At 45.6% G+C, this 14,504-nt stretch overlaps 1 protein-coding gene across 3 annotated transcripts; it reads right to left on the reverse strand.

Moving 5' to 3' along the window:
• Positions 1 to 399: 399 nt before the first annotated feature.
• Positions 400 to 14,348, reverse strand: LOC117514254. Of its 3 annotated transcripts, XM_034174624.1 has the most exons (8): positions 14,214 to 14,348; positions 13,994 to 14,139; positions 13,661 to 13,905; positions 13,327 to 13,558; positions 1,848 to 1,946; positions 1,581 to 1,718; positions 1,420 to 1,474; positions 400 to 1,329 (listed from the first exon to the last, which is right to left on the reverse strand). In XM_034174624.1, exons 3-8 carry the CDS (start codon positions 13,774 to 13,776, stop codon positions 899 to 901), a joined length of 1,071 nt encoding a protein of 356 aa, XP_034030515.1. In that variant the 5' UTR covers positions 13,777 to 13,905; positions 13,994 to 14,139; positions 14,214 to 14,348; the 3' UTR covers positions 400 to 898. The 3 variants fall into 3 exon arrangements, with proteins under 3 accessions (XP_034030515.1, XP_034030514.1, XP_034030513.1); XM_034174623.1 differs by having other exon boundaries at positions 13,327 to 13,905; positions 13,994 to 14,136; XM_034174622.1 differs by having other exon boundaries at positions 13,327 to 13,905.
• Positions 14,349 to 14,504: the final 156 nt, after the last annotated feature.

The following is a 14,504-nucleotide window of genomic DNA, read 5'->3' on the forward strand; positions in this document are numbered from 1 at the left end:
AACAAGGTAATGCAATTGTTCTGATGATTACGGGCAGATAAGAGCGGCACAGTTATTGCCCTGTTGGCATTGAGGCTTGGATGAAATATGGGACAGAGAAATTCTCTTCCACAGATCAATCATAATGACAGACAGGAACATGTAACTGGAAGCTAAAAGATAACTACAAGTGCATTTGGCAGTAACGCCGATAAATACACACGGAAGCTTTGGTGTGTTGACACACGCAAACAAACTCTGCGTGTACACACGAGCACGTGCGCACACACCGCTTGTGTGTAGCTCCTGCCAGTTTTCTCCCCCTGCATGCCGACTGTGTGTCTGGCACCGGGGTTAAGGTCTGAAGCCACACACAAGCTGTGTGCTCTGCCGGGCTTTTACACACTCTAAATGGGCTTCTTTATGAGTCAGCACGGGGGGGCCACACTCGACCAAAACCAACAGCAGGTTTTGGAGATAAGTCAAACATTCTCCCAACGCAAGCCAGGAAGCATGTTTGAAAGTTAATAGGCCGCCAGGTTTCCTTTTGTTTTGCACTGCAAACAATGTGCTGCAGAGTGTGTCAATCCACAGATGTGTTGCTTGTTTTCCATTTGCGGCGGAGCCCATGTTTTGGTAAACAGAGCTCAGTCATGTCTGTTATATGGTTGAGTGTGCACATTTTTTTGCTCCAGCTGCCCGATCAGAGCGGTGATTGATTGGACCGCTGTGACGAATCTACCTCTCAACATTGCGTGGAGCCGTATCTGCAGCGACTGTGGCATGATGAGTGTGACGAGCCACTGTGCACCTTCTTGTTCCCTCTGTGGGACGCACATACAGTACTGTTCATGACCATCAAAAAGTACAGCGCTCACACTCACCTACTGCACATACAAGCCTCACCACTGCCCTGTCATTAGATCAAACACTCGATCGACATCAGATCCAACACTCGATTGAGATCAGAATCCAAACTGAAGTCTATCTCCACAAAAGGAGCCGTCGGCGGGGTCAATGGGCGAAGGCCAGATGTCAGTGTCTCAAGCCAGTCGGCGGCGTCGAATGGGGTAGGAGCTCGCCGCTTCCGTGACTTTCCAGTGGATGTCAGAGGGGAAGTGCAAATGCGAGGTGGAGGAGGGGCTGGGACGACTTGGCTTGGGGTTATTACAGCAGGTGATGGAGGGAGCTCAAGCAAAAGAGAGGAGCAAAGAGGCGAAGGCAGGAAGCTGTCATCTTTGGTGAGCTGCTTAGAGGTTTGAGACTGATCTTCTTCAGCAGGCGGAAGAGGAGGGGAAGGGGCAGGCGCTAATTGGGTAGTGGATTTATGATCAGAAATACTGACAGATCCTGGAAGAGAAGAATAAGGCAAATATAACAGACTGAAGAAAGCAGAATTTCTTTGTAAGTTGTACTTTTTATTTATTATGCACTGCCTACCAACAGAAGCAATCGGCTCATCCAGAATATCATCGATGGACTGGCGAGGGTCCATCTGTATGCCCAGAAAAAAATAAAGGAAAACCACTGAACACACACTGTGTAATTAAGAACCTCTTGTGCAAATACAGTAACATCTTTCTGTTCATTTTGACTCAAACCTGTGCTTTCTGGATGGCCTCCTGTAGTTCTTCCTCCAAGCTGCGTGCACCAGGCACAATCTGAATAGGACTTGCTGTAATCTGCACTGGCAGTTCAAAATCCTCACCAATCACCTCACAGGGTTGGCAGCTGAACACCTGATTAGAAAGTGGAGGTTATTTCATAGACGGTGATGATGACAAGATGAAATTCATCGTGGGCGCAGAGTCAGAGTGTTAAATGGAGCTGAAGCTCCAGGGTGCCTGGGTATTGATTTGTGGGTTTACCTCCGTAAACAGCACTTCCGTCGGTGCATCTGTTTCTTGTTTCCCTCGAGAGCATCCTGGATCCTGTTGCAGGAATGGATGGAGGGAAGAGCCACAAGTCTGGATGAATAGAAAAACAGCAGGAAATATTAACAACAACCAGTTGTTAAAAGCAGTCGTCCTGATGAATCAGGAGTCACCAGCCAATCCACCACAATCTACCAATTTCTTATTATCATGATTATTATTATCATGAGTGGATTGCATATCAAACCACATATCGTAAAGGTTAGGCCCCAACAAACGCATATACATATGTTACATTGGTTTCCGTGTATTGTGTCCATGAGAAAGATGTGGCTATGAATGGAGTCACTGATTGCTAAATATCTCATATTTACCTATAGAAGAGTAAAATGTATGATAATTTTTGGTAGTCATAAATAATAATGGTAATAATTTCATAAGTTCTTTTTGGTGTCTGTATTTAATTCGTATTTTGCATGATTTTATTGCTGAGAAATAGTGTTCGTCAGCATCTATCTTTGAGTACCAGGCAGGACTTATTTTAAGAAATCAAGTTGTTTGTTTGTTGAGATTTTAATTTTAAAATGTGGTTTCTAACTTTATAAAGAACTAGTTTCTTGTTCAAGTTATTCAAGTTGTTTTTTGGAATTTCGATGTAAAGAGTCCACAAACTGTTTTATAATTGTAAAATACACATTGTAAGTCATCGATGCCAGTACTTACACCATCTCTGAATTCCCAGTCCAGTCTCATGCTTTTTTTTTCGTGCTCCCTTCACAAAATACGAGGTCTGTCCAAAAAGTAACGGACCTTTTTATTTTTTTCAAAAACTATATGGATTTGAATCACATGTGATTCTGTCGGCGTCACATGGATTATGGACTGTTAAAACCTTTTTAAAAATGGCCCACAGCAGCGGAGGGCGCGCGGCGTGCCGAGCGGCCATTCGACAGGCTGGATCGACCAGATCATTTCTAAACTGAACGCTGTGTTGATCCGGGACATCATCTGACTACCACAGAAATGGCAACAGAGCTGGACATAGCACTTTTGTGGCACATTCCACTGTTACAGGAGATTTTGTAATGAAAGACGTGCAGAGGATTTCGCACGTCGGCACGAAGCAGCTCAGGACGCGCAGCAAAAAAAAACACCTCTGTGTTGGAAACCATTCAGAAGATTCAGACAGTTTTCGATGGCTTTCAGTCGAGTGAGTATCGCGAAATTGTGTAACAGCTGGACATGCCACAACATGTCCTGTGAGACTTCCAAGACGGAGGTGTTTTTTTTGGCGTGGAAAAACTCACGCATGCGCACGAAGGTTCAAGCTTGGCTGATGTAATCACACGTGATTCAAATCCATATAGCTTTTGAAAAAATAAAAAGGTACAATACTTTTTGGACAGACCTCGTAAGTCACATTTTTGTGACACCCCACCTTTCATGATACCATCATGAAATTAATTTCTGCTCCTGTCATGAAAAGTACTACATTTTCTTAGTAATAGATTAATTTACATGGTGAACGAGAGGGTCACGTCCTTACACCTTTGGGTTGGGGACAGGTCTCTCACTGTTGTTTTGGCCTACGGGCTGAGTGGCAGTGCAGAGTACCCAGCCTTCGTGGAGTCCCTGGGAGGGGTACTAGATAGTGCTCGGACTGGGGACTCCACTGTTCTCCTGGGGGACTTTAACACCCACGTGGGCGGCGACAGTGAGACCTGGAGGGGGTTGATCGGTAAGCACGGCCTCCCCGATCTGAACCCGAGTGGTGTTCAGTTGTTGGACTTCTGTGCTAGTCACAGTTTGTCCATCACGAACACCATGTTCGAGCACAAGGGTGTCCATAAGTGCATGTGGCACCAGGACACCCTGAGCCGGAGGTCGATGATCAACTTTGTAGTTGTATCATCTGACCTTCGGCCACATGTCTCGGACACTCGGGTGAAGAGAGGGGCTGAGCTGTCGACCGATCACCACCTGGCGGTGAGTTGGATCAGCTGAGAGGGGAGGAAGCCAGTCAGACCTGGCAGGCCCAAACATATCATGAGGGTCTGCTGTGAATCAATCAATCAATCAATCAATTTTTTTTATATAGCGCCAAATCACAACAAACAGTTGCCCCAAGGCGCTTTATATTGTAAGGCAAGGCCATACAATAATTATGTAAAACCCCAACGGTCAAAACGACCCCCTGTGAGCAAGCACTTGGCTACAGTGGGAAGGAAAAACTCCCTTTTAACAGGAAGAAACCTCCAGCAGAACCAGGCTCAGGGAGGGGCAGTCTTCTGCTGGGACTGGTTGGGGCTGAGGGAGAGAACCAGGAAAAAGACATGCTGTGGAGGGGAGCAGAGATCGATCACTAATGATTAAATGCAGAGTGGTGCATACAGAGCAAAAAGAGAAAGAAACAGTGCATCATGGGAACCCCCCAGCAGTCTACGTCTATAGCAGCATAACTAAGGGATGGCTCAGGGTCACCTGATCCAGCCCTAACTATAAGCTTTAGCAAAAAGGAAAGTTTTAAGCCTAATCTTAAAAGTAGAGAGGGTGTCTGTCTCCCTGATCTGAATTGGGAGCTGGTTCCACAGGAGAGGAGCCTGAAAGCTGAAGGCTCTGCCTCCCATTCTACTCTTACAAACCCTAGGAACTACAAGTAAGCCTGCAGTCTGAGAGCGAAGCGCTCTATTGGGGTGATATGGTACTACGAGGTCCCTAAGATAAGATGGGACCTGATTATTCAAAACCTTATAAGTAAGAAGAAGAATTTTAAATTCTATTCTAGAATTAACAGGAAGCCAATGAAGAGAGGCCAATATGGTGAGATATGCTCTCTCCTTCCAGTCCCCGTCAGTACTCTAGCTGCAGCATTTTGAATTAACTGAAGGCTTTTTAGGGAACTTTTAGGACAACCTGATAATAATGAATTACAATAGTCCAGCCTAGAGGAAATAAATGCATGAATTAGTTTTTCAGCATCACTCTGAGACAAGACCTTTCTAATTTTAGAGATATTGCGTAAATGCAAAAAAGCAGTCCTACATATTTGTTTAATATGCGCTTTGAATGACATATCCTGATCAAAAATGACTCCAAGATTTCTCACAGTATTACTAGAGGTCAGGGTAATGCCATCCAGAGTAAGGATCTGGTTAGACACCATGTTTCTAAGATTTGGGGGCCAAGTACAATAACTTCAGTTTTATCTGAGTTTAAAAGCAGGAAATTAGAGGTCATCCATGTCTTTATGTCGTTAAGACAATCCTGCAGTTTAGCTAATTGGTGTGTGTCCTCTGGCTTCATGGATAGATAAAGCTGGGTATCATCTGCGTAACAATGAAAATTTAAGCAATACCGTCTAATAATACTGCCTAAGGGAAGCATATATAAAGTGAAAAATTGGTCCTAGCACAGAACCTTGTGGAACTCCATAATTAACTTTAGTCTGTGAAGAAGATTCCCCATTTACATTAACAAATTGTAATCTATTAGACAAATATGATTCAAACCACCGCAGCGCAGTGCCTTTAATACCTATGGCATGCTCTAATCTCTGTAATAAAATTTTATGGTCAACAGTATCAAAAGCAGCACTGAGGTCTAACAGAACAAGCACAGAGATGAGTCCACTGTCCGAGGCCATAAGAAGATCATTTTTAACCTTCACTAATGCTGTTTCTGTACTATGATGAATTCTAAAACCTGACTGAAACTCTTCAAATAGACCATTCCTCTGCAGATGATCAGTTAGCTGTTTTACAACTACCCTTTCAAGAATTTTTGAGAGAAAAGGAAGGTTGGAGATTGGCCTATAATTAGCTAAGATAGCTGGGTCAAGTGATGGCTTTTTAAGTAATGGTTTAATTACTGCCACCTTAAAAGCCTGTGGTACATAGCCAACTAACAAAGATAGATTGATCATATTTAAGATCGAAGCATTAATAATGGTAGGGCTTCCTTGAGCAGCTGGTAGGAATGGGGTCTAATAAACATGTTGATGGTTTGGATGAAGTAACTAATGAAAATAACTCAGACAGAACAATCGGAGAGAAAGAGTCTAACCAAATACCGGCATCACTGAAAGCAGCCAAAGATAACGATACGTCTTTGGGATGGTTATGAGTAATTTTTTCTCTAATAGTTAAAATTTTGTTAGCAAGAAAGTCATGAAGTCATTACTAGTTAAAGTTAATGGAATACTCAGCTCAATAGAGCTCTGACTCTTTGTCAGCCTGGCTACAGTGCTGAAAAGAAACCTGGGTTGTTCTTATTTTCTTCAATTAGTGATGAGTAGAAAGATGTCCTAGCTTTACGGAGGGCTTTTTTATAGAGCAACAGACTCTTTTTCCAGGCTAAGTGAAGATCTTCTAAATTAGTGAGACGCCATTTCCTCTCCAACTTACGGGTTATCTGCTTTAAGCTACGAGTTTGTGAGTTATACCACGGAGTCAGACACTTCTGATTTAAAGCTCTCTTTTTCAGAGGAGCTACAGCATCCAAAGTTGTCTTCAATGAGGATGTAAAACTATTGACGAGATACTCTATCTCCCTTACAGAGTTTAGGTAGCTACTCTGCACTGTGTTGTTATATGGCATTAGAGAACATAAAGAAGGAATCATATCCTTAAACCTAGTTACAGCGCTTTCTGAAAGACTTCGTAATGAAACTTATTCCCTACTGCTGGGTAGTCCATCAGAGTAAATGTAAATGTTATTAAGAAATGATCAACAGAAGGGAGTTTTCAGGGAATACTGTTAAGTCTTCTATTTCCATACCATAAGTCAGAACAAGATCTAAGATATGATTAAAGGGGGTGGACTCATTTACTTTTTGAGCAAAGTCAATAGAGTCAATAATAGATTAAATGCAGTGTTGAGGCTGTCATTCTCAGCATCTGTGTGGATGTTAAAATCGCCCACTATAATTATCTTATCTGAGCTAAGCACTAAGTCAGACAAAAGGTCTGAAAATTCACAGAGAAACTCACAGTAACGACCAGGTGGACGATAGATAATAACAAATAAAACTGGTTTTTGGGACTTCCAATTTGGATGGACAAGACTAAGAGACAAGCTTTCAAATGAATTAAAGCTCTGTCTGGGTTTTTGATTAATTAATAAGCTGGAATGGAAGATTGCTGCTAATCCTCCGCCCGGCCCGTGCTACGAGCATTCTGACAGTTAGTGTGACTTGGGGTGTTGACTCATTTAAACTAACAAATTCATCCTGCTGTAACCAGGTTTCTGTTAGGCAGAATAATAAAATATGTTGATCAATTATTATATCATTTACCAACAGGGACTTAGAAGAGAGAGACCTAATGTTTAATAGACCACATTTAACTGTTTTAGTCTGTGGTGCAGTTGAAGGTGCTATATTATTTTTTCTTTTTGAATTTTTATGCTTAAATAGATTTTTGCTGGTTATTGGTAGTCTGGGAGCAGGCACCGTCTCTACGGGGATGGGGTAATGGGGGATGGCAGGGGGAGAGAAGCTGCAGAGAGGTGTGTAAGACTACAACTCTGCTTCCTGGTCCCAACCCTGGATAGTCACGGTTTGGAGGATTTAAGAAAATTGGCCAGATTTCTAGAAATGAGAGCTGCTCCATCCAAAGTGGGATGGATGCCGTCTCTCCTAACAAGACCAGGTTTTCCCCAGAAGCTTTGCCAATTATCTATGAAGCCCACCTCATTTTTTGGACACCACTCAGACAGCCAGCAATTCAAGGAGAACATGCGGCTAAACATGTCACTCCCGGTCCGATTGGGGAGGGGCCCAGAGAAAACTACAGAGTCCGACATTGTTTTTGCAAAGTTACACACCGATTTAATGTTAATTTTAGTGACCTCCGATTGGCGTAACCGGGTGTCATTACTGCCGACGTGAATTACAATCTTACCAAATTTACGCTTAGCCTTAGCCAGCAGTTTCAAATTTCCTTCAATGTCGCCTGCTCTGGCCCCCGGAAGACAATTGACTATGGTTGCTGGTGTCGCTAACTTCACATTTCTCAAACAGAGTCGCCAATAACCAGAGTTTGATCCTCGGCGGGTGTGTCGTCGAGTGGGGAAAAACGGTTAGAGATGTGAACGGGTTGGCGGTGTACACGGGCTTCTGTTTAGGGCTACGCTTCCTCCTCACAGTCACCCAGTCAGCCTGCTTTCCCGGCTGCTCGGGATCTGCCAGGGGTAACTAACGGCGGCTAAGCTACCTTGGTCCGCACCAACTACAGGGGCCTGGCTAACTGTAGAATTTCCACGGTGCGGAGCCGAGTCTCCAATTCGCCCAGCCTGGCCTCCAAAGCTACGAATAAGCTACACTTATTACAAGTACCGTTACTGCTAAAGGAGGCCGAGGAATAACTAAACATTTCACACCCGAGCAGAAAAGTGCGGGAGAGACAGGAGAAGCCGCCATGCTAAATCGGCTAAGAGCTAGTAGCTACGCTAAGCTAGCGGATTCCTAAAAACACGCAAAGTGAATAATGTGTAAATAATTTAGAGGTGATTCAGCAGAAGGAGTGCTTTAGTTAAGGCACGTAAAGATTACACTGGGAAACAAATCGTAATCTAGATAACTAGATCAATCTAACTGCGCAGATTAAACAGCTAACAGATACAGAAAAACACCGCTGTGCTCCGGAACAGGAAGTGATACAATACCGCAATGACTGGCAGAACCCTCTGTCAACGAGGTCTTCAACTCCCACCTCTGGGAGAGCTTCTCCCAGATCCCGAGAGAGGTTGGAGACATGGAGTCCAAGTGGACCATGTTCTCCACCTCCATTGTTAATGCTCGTAGCTGTGGTCACAGGGTCTCTGGTGCCTGTCGTGGCGGCAATCCCCGAACCCGGTGGTGGACACCAGAAGTAAGGGATGCCGTCAAGCTGAAGAAGGAGTCCTACTTGTCTTTGTTGGCAGGTGGGACTCCAGAGGCATCTGACAGGTACCGGCAGGCCAAGTGTGCTGCAGCCTGTGCAGTCGCAGAGGCAAAAACTGGGGTCTGGGAGGAGTTCGGGGAGGCCATGGAGGAGGACTATCGGTCGGCCTCAAAGAAATTCTGGCAAACCGTCCGACGCCTCCAGAGGTGAAAGCAGCTCTCCACCAACACTGTCTACGGTGCGGGTGGGGAGCTTCTGACCCTGACCGGGGATGTTGTCGGGCGGTGGAAGGAATACTTTGAGGATCTCCTCAATCCCATCGTCACGTCTTCCGAAGAGGAAGCAGAGTCGGGGGACTCAGAGGCGGACTCATCCATTACTCAGGCCAAAGTCACAGAGGTGGTTAGAAAGCTCGTCAGTGGCAAGGCTCCTGGGGTGGATGAAATCCATCTGGAGTACCTTAAGTCTCTGGATGTTGTGGGACTGTCTTGGTTGACACGTCTCTGCAACATCGCGTGGCGGACCGGAGGGTGTGTTCCAACTACAGGGGGATCACACTCCTCAGCCTCCCCGGTAAGGTCTATTCCAAGTACTGGAGAGGGAATTCGACCGATAGTCGAACCTCGGATTCAGGAGGAGCAGTGTGGTTTTCATCCTGGTCGCGGCACACTGGACCAGCTCTATACTCTCCATCGGGTGCTCAGGGGTTCATGGGAGTTCACCCAACCAGTCAATCAATCAATCAATCAATTTTTTTTATATAGCGCCAAATCACAACAAACAGTTGCCCCAAGGCGCTTTATATTGTAAGGCAAGGCCATACAATAATTATGTAAAACCCCAATGGTCAAAACGACCCCCTGTGAGCAAGCACTTGGCTACAGTGAGAAGGAAAAACTCCCTTTTAACAGGAAGAAACCTCCAGCAGAACCAGGCTCAGGGAGGGGCAGTCTTCTGCTGGGACTGGTTGGGGCTGAGGGAGAGAACCAGGAAAAAGACATGCTGTGGAGGGGAGCAGAGATCAATCACTAATGATTAAATGCAGAGTGGTGCATACAGAGCAAAAGAGAAAGAAACAGTGCATCATGGGAACACCCCAGCAGTCTACGTCTATAGCAGCATAACTAAGGGATGGTTCAGGGTCACCTGATCCAGCCCTAACTAAACTTTAGCAAAAAGGAAAGTTTTAAGCCTAATCTTAAAAGTAGAGAGGGTGTCTGTCTCCCTGATCTGAATTGGGAGCTGGTTCCACAGGAGAGGAGCCTGAAAGCTGAAGGCTCTGCCTCCCATTCTACTCTTACAAACCCTAGGAACTACAAGTAAGCCTGCAGTCTGAGAGCGAAGCGCTCTATTGGGGTGATATGGTACTACGAGGTCCCTAAGATAAGATGGGACCTGATTATTCAAAACCTTATAAGTAAGAAGAAGAATTTTAAATTCTTCTAGAATTAACAGGAAGCCAATGAAGAGAGGCCAATATGGTGAGATATGCTCTCTCCTTCTAGTCCCCGTCAGTACTCTAGCTGCAGCATTTTGAATTAACTGAAGGCTTTTTAGGGAACTTTTAGGACAACCTGATAATAATGATTACAATAGTCCAGCCTAGAGGAAATAAATGCATGAATTAGTTTTTCAGCATCACTCTGAGACAAGACCTTTCTGATTTTAGAGATATTGCGTAAATGCAAAAAAGCAGTCCTACATATTTGTTTAATATGCGCTTTGAATGACATATCCTGATCAAAAATGACTCCAAGATTTCTCACAGTATTACTAGAGGTCAGGGTAATGCCATCCAGAGTAAGGATCTGGTTAGACACCATGTTCTAAGATTTGTGGGGCCAAGTACAATAACTTCAGTTTTATCTGAGTTTAAAAGCAGGAAATTAGAGGTCATCCATGTCTTTATGTCTGTAAGACAATCCTGCAGTTTAGCTAATTGGTGTGTCCTCTGGCTTCATGGATAGATAAAGCTGGGTATCATCTGCGTAACAATGAAAATTTAAGCAATACCGTCTAATAATACTACCTAAGGGAAGCATGATAAAGTGAATAAAATTGGTCCTAGCACAGAACCTTGTGGAACTCCATAATTAACTTCAGTCTGTGAAGAAGATTCCCCATTACATGAACAAATTGTAATCTATTAGCAAATATGATTCAAACCACCGCAGCGCAGTGCCTTTAATACCTATGGCATGCTCTAATCTCTGTAATAAAATTTTATGGTCAACAGTATCAAAAGCAGCACTGAGGTCTAACAGAACAAGCACAGAGATGAGTCCACTGTCTGAGGCCATAAGAAGATCATTTGTAACCTTCACTAATGCTTTCCAACACTTGTGGACCTTCTCCAGATCCACAAGTGTTTTGTGGATCTGGAGAAGGCGTTCAACCGTGTCCCTCAAGGCGCCCTGTGGGGGGTGCTCCGGGAGTACAGGGTCTGGGGTCCTTTGCTAAGGGCTATCCGGTCCCTGTACGACCGCAGCAGGAGCTTGTTCCACATTGCTGGTAGTAAGTCAAACCTGTTTCCAGTGCATGTTGGCCTCCGCCAGGGCTGCACTTTGTCACCAGTTCTGTTCTTTACCTTTATGAACAGAATTTCTAGGCGCAGTCAGGGTGTAGAGGGGGTCCAGTTTGGGAACCACAGAATCTCGTCTCTGCTGTTTGTGGACGATGTGGTTCTGTTGGCTTCGTCAAATCAGGACCTTCAGCGTGCACTGAAGCAGTTTGCAGCCGAGTGTGAAGTGTCCGGGATGAAAATCAGCACCTCCAAATCCGTGGCCATGGTTCTCGACCGGAAAAAGGTGCTTTGCCCTCTTCGGGTCAGTGGAGTGTCCTTGCCTCAAGTGGAGGAGTTTAAGTATCTCAGGGTCTTGTTCACGAGAGAGGGACAGATGGAGCGCGAGATCGACAGCTGGATTGGTGCAGTGTCTGCAGTGATGCGGCCGCTGTATCGGACCGTTGTGATGAAGAGAGAGCTGAGCAGGGGAGCAAAGCTCTCGATTTACCGATCGATCTACGTTCCAACCCTTACCCATGGTCATGAAATTTGGCTCATGACCAAAAGAACAAGATCGCGAGTACAAGCGGCCAAGATGAGTTTCCTCCGCAGGGTGGCTGGGCGCTCCCTTAGAGATAGGGTGAGGAGCTCGGTCACTCGGGAGGAGCTCGGAGTCAAGTCGCTGCTCCTCCACGTCGAAAGGAGCCAGCTGAGGTGGCTCGGCCATCTTTTTCGGATGCCCCCTGGACGCCTCGCTGGAGAGATGTTCCGGGCACATCCCATCTGGACGAGGCCCCAGGGAAGACCCAGGACACGCTGGAGGGACTACGTCTTGCAGGTGGCTTGGGAACGCTTCGGGGTTCCCCCGGAGGAGCTGGGGGAGGTGTGTGTGGATCAGGAGGTCTGGGCGGCTTTGCTTGAGCTGCTTCCCCTGCGACCCGACCTTGGATGAAGCAGAAGAAAATGGATGGATGGATGGATAGATTAATTTTGTTTTCATGATGCCATCATGAAATTGGGGTGAGATTGGGCTGGAATTCTGTCCCTTGAAATGGCTCAATCCGCAACTCCCCCTGGACAGAACACCAGTCTGATACAGGTTATTTTCCCAGCCAAGCCTGGTACCCATTTCCAGCTGTGTGGACTGAGATGATGCAGATGAAGCATGTTGTCCGAGGACACAGACAGGTGACATAACCAATGTCGCAGAACGAACAGTCCTCCTAAAAATCAGTCCCCCCTGATTACGGATCACGATTCACGGATTATCACCTTGTTTCTGCTTCAAACTGCACTCCAGTCATCATCTATCTCAACGACAGATGTGTGAAGCTTTTGTGCAACAATCATTTCCACATAAATTCAGCATTATTTCATCATAAAAGGCAGCAGAAGCGATCAGAGCGCCGCAGCTAAATGAGCTGCTAGCTGATGCGTTCACTGCGCGTCAGATATTTCAAAGCGTTACGGAATTTAACCTTGTTTCTGCTTAAAACTGACTTTAGAATGACTTAAGAGGTTTTACCTTTATCATGTGATGGTTAATAATCCCATTAATCCATTTGATTGCTTTGGGTGAAGAGACTCTGTCTCAGACGTGCTGCTGTGGTCCCATATGCCGCATGCGCAGATGCAAAAGACGGCCCGATTTTAGGGGCGGATTGTTTGGTCTGCGACACCGGGAATCAAACCCAGGTAGCCCAATTCCTTGTCAACTGAGCTACCTGCTCCACAACACACAAACATACATATCACAGTACAAGCCAAATTGTGTAGTTGACTGTCCAGTACCTGTTTGTTTCTTTGTATGTTTGTGTTTTGTAACAAGGTTCTAAGCCATTTCTAGCTTTTACTGCAAAATTCTGTGTTTGGAAGCTTATTCGGGAAGATAATGCATTAAGTTATATTGTTGACTACATCATTCTGAATTACATAAATTGACTAAAACACATTAATGTGTTGGACAAAGGGAAAAATTCCATCCAACAGATCTTTGATTTTTATCTGATATTAAATCAAAAACTTTGCGGACCAAATCAAATGCTCTCCGGTTCCACTCAAACCTTGTTCCATTCTGCGTTGTCCTTACCTCATTGCCGGTGCTACTGGAGCGGTTCCTGTGCCTGCTCCTGATCCTTTCCCTCATCTCCAGCTCTACACTTATCTCCTGCTGCTGTTTCTCATTCTCAGTCCTCCACAAAGTCCCACATTGCAGAGGTGAGGAGGAGGACATGGGTAGACTGGGACTTGGAGTTCCTGATGCAGTACTGCCAGAAGCCACGAAGACAGCATTGGTCAGGCCACAATGTTCACCTGCCAAACTGATGGAAGCAGGATGTGGAACAGCATTCAGAATTCCATTTGGAACTCCAACTGAGACGTCGTTGAGAATCCCATTAGGAATTCCCCGGTCCTGGACATACATATGTTGGTTCGGGCTGCAGTTCGGGGACTCCAGTGCAGAGGTGGAGCTTGAGCTGGGACACTGACTGGAGGGTCGCGGGAGGCAAGTGGAGAGGGACTCCATACTGGTTCCCATCTGGCAGAGAGGAGCAGGGGTGAGAGAAGGTTGGGGAAGTTGGAAAGGGCGGAGGCGCTGCAACAGGGCAGGCTTGGTGCCAGAGACAGGCAGGCCACGCTTACGCAGCTGTTGTCGCAACTCAGACACCTGCATGGATGGAAGGACAAATCTAAATCTTCAAAATGTTCATACATTTTTCAGCCTTTATCTGACACTCTTGGACATGTTTTCCTACTGTTAGATCAACAAGGTTAGGCAGGAAGAAGCTCAGGCTTGGATGATAGATTTGAGTCTACAGGGGTGTGGTTTGTTGTCGCAGGAGCTGGTTGGGGATTTGGAGGCATGGCTCCAGAGGACTTCACAAGATCACTGTGATCGCTGCTGGAGGTATACGTAAAGCTTGAAATCAAATAAACTTCCCTAAAATATTTGAAAACACGTGATCAAGTGTATACCTGGCTACGATAGAGAGCTGCTGCTGCTGCTGGTTCTGCAGGATTTGGAGCTGGAGAAAGACCTGCTGCTGTTTCAGGAGCTGGGAATAGGCTGGGTCTATTGAATGGAAGGGGTAGGGCACTTCTGCTTGGCTCCTCCCCTAGCAAGAAGAACACAAGGACAATGGGTGAGACTAACACACGAGTTGAGTGTGGAGTGTCGCACAAACCATTCGGAGGAAGAGGTGTTGTCAGCGCTCGGTGGTGAGTATGCTGTGGCCGAAGACGGCCGAAGTTGACCGAGGGTGCTAG

Source organism: Thalassophryne amazonica, chromosome 7 (genome assembly GCF_902500255.1).
Source record: "Thalassophryne amazonica chromosome 7, fThaAma1.1, whole genome shotgun sequence".
Taxonomy (NCBI): domain Eukaryota; kingdom Metazoa; phylum Chordata; class Actinopteri; order Batrachoidiformes; family Batrachoididae; genus Thalassophryne; species Thalassophryne amazonica.